This window comes from Cicer arietinum, chromosome 8 (genome assembly GCF_000331145.2).
Source record: "Cicer arietinum cultivar CDC Frontier isolate Library 1 chromosome 8, Cicar.CDCFrontier_v2.0, whole genome shotgun sequence".
NCBI classification, from domain to species: Eukaryota; Viridiplantae; Streptophyta; class Magnoliopsida; order Fabales; family Fabaceae; genus Cicer; species Cicer arietinum.
The window spans coordinates 5,746,894-5,752,002 of record NC_021167.2 but is presented as its reverse complement, the minus strand read 5'-3'; the positions used below and the strand labels follow the sequence as shown (position 1 = coordinate 5,752,002).

General features: G+C 25.6%; 1 protein-coding gene across 2 annotated transcripts; it reads right to left on the bottom strand.

Moving 5' to 3' along the window:
• Positions 1 to 1,288: 1,288 nt before the first annotated feature.
• Positions 1,289 to 3,958, bottom strand: LOC101500175 (F-box protein At3g07870-like). 2 transcript variants are annotated; one of them, XM_004512071.4, is made up of 3 exons: positions 3,856 to 3,958; positions 2,210 to 3,592; positions 1,289 to 1,511 (listed from the first exon to the last, which is right to left on the bottom strand). In XM_004512071.4, exons 2-3 carry the CDS (start codon positions 3,583 to 3,585, stop codon positions 1,421 to 1,423), a joined length of 1,467 nt encoding a protein of 488 aa, XP_004512128.1. In that variant the 5' UTR covers positions 3,586 to 3,592; positions 3,856 to 3,958; the 3' UTR covers positions 1,289 to 1,420. The 2 variants fall into 2 exon arrangements, with proteins under 2 accessions (XP_004512128.1, XP_012574463.1); XM_012719009.3 differs by having other exon boundaries at positions 2,210 to 3,587; positions 3,856 to 3,956.
• Positions 3,959 to 5,109: the final 1,151 nt, after the last annotated feature.

The window sequence follows — 5,109 nt, the reverse complement described above, 5'->3', positions numbered from 1 at the left end:
TTTAAAATTTCAACAACGTTATCCTTTTTTAAACAAAAATTCAAATAAAAATTCAATCAAAACTCATAAAATTAATTATATTCTTCAATATAATACAAATTTCATCAAATTCGTAACGCAAATCTTCAAATAAACTCATATTTTCATACTTTATTTGATATTATTAGGAATAGAGGACTAAATCGGGGAAAAAAAAAAGCTAAGGGACTAAAACGTTACTTGAAATTAAGTTAAGGGACCACGAATGTAATTTAACCTATTATTAACGTTATTGCAAATTTGCAACCCTCTAATTATTTGAAAAATAAAATAAAATTAGTAAATAGAAAACTTTTTGCCTATAAAATAAGAAGAGATTATCTATGCGTTACATGACATGACCAAAATCTATTAGACTCATAACGTCGTAGGAATTTTGTTCTTGTACGAATTGCTTTTCAGATTTGGCATGCATTGACCCTTCATCATTTCGATCCTTAATTTCTTCTTTGTTCTTTGGAGAAAGCCTATATTTATTTATTGGAGAATCTATTACATTCAACAATGATTCATAAATACTATTAGTCTATGTTTGGTCTTATTTCTTTCAATTTTAATTGAGCTGATCAAAATTTAAGTTAAAATAAAAAATATACTTGTATTTGTTTATTCGGAATCTAGCTGTGTGCCTTGTCCACTTTGGCATCTTAACTATGTAAGGTTTGACTGATATAGTTTTATTTTTTACTTTATTGAACATAATCTTCCTCTTAATTTTTTGGCTAAACAAGATTGAGAAGGGTCTACGGGTTTAATTAATCGGATTAGATTATTGTTCATATATATTTCTATAGTCAATATATACCTGTCTCTAAAGATTTGTTAAAACAAATGTGTATATATTTGAAAATTAATTAAATTATGGGTGGAAATTTATAAATATTGAGCCATGCTCATGTTACTCTTGTATTCAAATTTTGTCTTTGACTGCATGACTAAGAATGCCTCACATGCTTGTTAATTTACATTACATTATATTTCTCTCACATACATGTACATGAGCAATGAGGAGATCGAAGTTTTTTTGCAGCCAAATTCTAAGGACCTTGAATAATAACGTGCATAAAATTATTATTATCATTATTATTTGTTTACAACTTTTAATATTTTTTTTAGAACTTAAAAATTAAAAGAATCATCACATTATAGAAACTTTAATATATAATTATATGATTTGACTCAAGAATTTAATAAACTTCTAGCTGGAATGAAGCTCGTAAATAAGTAATTACTCCAGCTAATAAAAATATAGCAAAAATCATAATATATTTAACTCAAATTTTAAATCAATTTTATCTTGATTTTTATTTATATATGTAACTAGAGAAATAAGTATTACAAATAAATGTAGCAGACACACTCTTTTTAAGAGGTGTGGTCCTCACATCGTAGTGATCTTCATGCGAGTGTTCACAAACTCTTGCACCAAGGATAGAACTTCATTTTCTTCTGGTAATTTAAATTTTGTACACCTATATAAATTGCAACAATTTTAGCAAACAATGATTAAAAAGTGTTGTTAAACTGCAATTTCCATGCAGGTGGAATAGTCTCAGCACGTCCATCTACTATTTATCAACAACAAAAGCTTCAATTTTTTATTTATTAAAAAGATTCATTATATCCACAGAGATGAAAAGAGAATTTGAAGGATGTAATTTGTAAGGAAAAAAAATATCATCAATAACTATTTTTGCCAAGATGTTATCAAATGTGATAGATAAGAACAAAAACTAAAATTATAATAAATATAAACAATAGCATCATGAATAGGTCGTTGTAAAATCAATTGATTGATAAAAAATTTAAATATGATTTTAATACCTACAGTTATATAATTGTTTGTTTTAGTCCATATAAATTTTTTTTGTTTAGATTCGGTCCTTGGACATTCAAAAATTGTTGCCTTTCGAATACTAAAAACAAGGGTTTTTATTTTGAAAGGAATGAATCAAAACAAAAAAAAAGTTATAATTGGATGGACTAACATCATCTTTAAATCTTGATAAAATATCACAATCATAATTGGTAGGATCTGTAGGGAACAACAAGCCCTTTTCATCCAGCTGAAACTTTTCCTATTATTCAAAGCAATTGTGACTTCTAAAAAAGCATCAGATTTAACTATCTAATAAAAATAAAAATAGAATATTAAAAGAAACATCCTTACCTTGAGTGGATATTTAGCACCTCAATATTGTCTCCTTTCACAACATCTTTCAATGAGATTAGACTTGGAATATGTGGAATTACTTCAAAAAATGGTGGATTCTCATGAATTTGAAAAACTTTGAATCGGTTCTTCTCGAGTTCATAATAGATAAAACAATGAGACTTATATAAATATAACAATATGATAGCACCCTCCTCAAAGTGTTTTAATGGACAACATAAAGTAAAAGGTGAAGGGAAAAGACGGTTGCTGGAAATATCAATATTGTACACATTAGTCCATGATTCTCCAATACCATACTTCTTCATAATCCACATTGTAGCATTTTGATCAGAAGCACAACATATGTAAAGAAATCCACTTAATTGTCCCATGCGGATGATCTCATAACTCATTTCATTATTATTATTATTATTTTCAAAACAAGGTGGAGAAGGGAATAATTGCAACATCTCACTATCAAAGTTGAAACACAATATTGACATTTGCCAATTATCAAATCTGATCCAATGAAGTGCACCATTCACACAAGTGGCATGCTTAAGCTCCTTAATAGAAAATTGAGGATCCACTTCAACATTTCTCCAAGATGATGTTCCAAGCGTGTGTATCTCAAGGGTCATAGCTTCAAACACCCAACCATAGGGACGGCTAACACCGTTAGGCATAACACGGTTCCCCTTAACATATTTCAACCACATATGTATAACCTTATATTCACCAGTTTTAGGATGGAAACCAAAACCGGCGTTTCCTACAATTCTTACCAGAGTTGGGTTTAACCTCTTAGGAGTTTTAGTAACTTCAGGAAGTCTTATGAAATCGCCAGTGGTTGGATTTAAAATCACTAAAGGAGTTAAATTATTATGATGACACAAACAAAGCAAGCCATTGCAAGAATTCAGAATTCCACACTTATCATGACGTGCCTTGCAACCAATAAAAGGCCTTTTTCTATTCCAATAATTATCTTTCTTCAAACATTCTTTGTCAAAACAAAGACGAAGCTTGAATAAGGGATTAAGCTTAACAGGGTTGTTTCTTCCAATCTCAAACTTTTCAGACTCACACTCAAGATGATAAAAGTTTTTTGGCATAAAGTTATGATTATAGGTTCGAATTATGAAACTAATTCGTGCTCTATCAGAGTACAATTTATCAAAATGTGGTTCTGAAATAAGTGTTTTCCAACTTTTGGAAACACATTTACAAGTAAGAAGAGACTTAATGGGAAGTTGAAGCAGAATGTCAGCAATGATATGGGATGGAATATTATCAAAATAAGGGAATTCTGCCTCATCAATTTTACTCTTTGCATCATTGCTTCTTTGGCTATCCCTTGTAGAGGCAATTGAATCCAATTTTATTTCCATGGCTAAACTGAGTTGTTAGAACCAAAAGGATCAAAATAAATAAATAAAAATAGATAAAAGAAAAAAAATCATATTTGAAGAAGAAAAAGGCTCTTTCAAACAATTAAACATCGAAAATTAGAAGCATGATTTTCATAATAAAAAAAAAACTAGGAAAAAGCAGAAGCAGATAAAGAGAAGTTACTGGTTTGCGAGATATTTGCGATAAAACATGAAACATATTGATGATTATTGATAAAAAAAACAAAGAAGATTGAATACTGAAAGTACCTTGGAGAGAACGTTTGTTGAATTTGCTACAGCCGTTTCTGATTTTGGAAGGAAATTGAAACCCTTCTTATTTTATAGAGTAGAGAAGAGACGTGGATTGGCCTTCAAGGTCCATTACTTTAATAATTATTTTTTTAAGAGATCTTTTTCAATTCTTTATAATTAATTAATAAAAAAGTAACAAAGTGGATGGACTATATACTAAGTTTAATTTCTTTTTTTTAACAATGGAATAATTATTAATTTAATTAATAAAAAATAACTAAAATATTTCAAAAAATTAAGTTTATTAAAAAAATAAAATATATTATATTAAAAAATATCAAATTTAATACAGTTAAATAAACAACATATCTCAAATATTTTACAAATAAAATAACTATCTAATTTTATTTTTTGTTGATAATTTTTTCTATTTTTACTCCGATCTTGTATATTTTTTCTGTTAAATGTATTTTAATTTTTTTTACTTTTTTATTATATTAATAATATTTTAAAATAAAATATATTAAATTAAAAAAATATCAAATTTAATGTAGTTAAAAAAATAACATATCTCTAATATTTTATAAATAAAATAACAATTTTATTTTATATTTTGTCAATAATTTTTTTCTATTTTTACTCCGATCTTGTATGTTTTTTTTGTTAAATGTATTTTAGTTCATTTTTTTTAACTTTTTTATTATATTAATAATATTCTAAATTAAAATATATTAGATTAAAAAAAAATCAAATTTAATACAGTTAAATAAACAACATATCTATAATATTTTACAAATAAAATAGCAATCTAATTTTTTATATCAAATTTAAAAACATATCTCTAATAGTTTAATTGTTTTTTTTATTTTACAACATATCAAATTTAATGCAGTTAAACAAACAACATATCTCTAATAGTTTACAAATAAAATAACAATCTAATTTTATTTTTTGTTGATAATTTTTTTCTATTTTTACTCTGATCTTGTATGTTTTTTCTGTTAAATATATTTTAGTTTTTTATTTTTATTTTTTTTATTATATTAATAATATTTTAAAATAAAATATATTAAATTAAAAAAATATCAAATTTAATGTAGTTAAACAAACAACATATCTCTAATATTTTACAAATAAAATAACAATCTAATTTTATTTTTTGTCAATAATTTTTTTCTACTTTTACTCCGATCTTGTATGTTTTTTCTGTTAAATGTATTTTAGTTTTTTTTTTAACTTTTGTTATTATATTAATAATATTTTAAATTA

Coding starts and splice junctions, on each gene's coding strand:
- LOC101500175 (XM_004512071.4), bottom strand. CDS start 3,585: ATGGAAATAAAATTGGATTCAATTGCCTCTACAAGGGATAGCCAAAGA. Junction 1,512..2,209: donor GTGCTAAATATCCACTCAAG/GTAAGGATGTTT, acceptor CAATTTATATAG/GTGTACAAAATTTAAATTAC.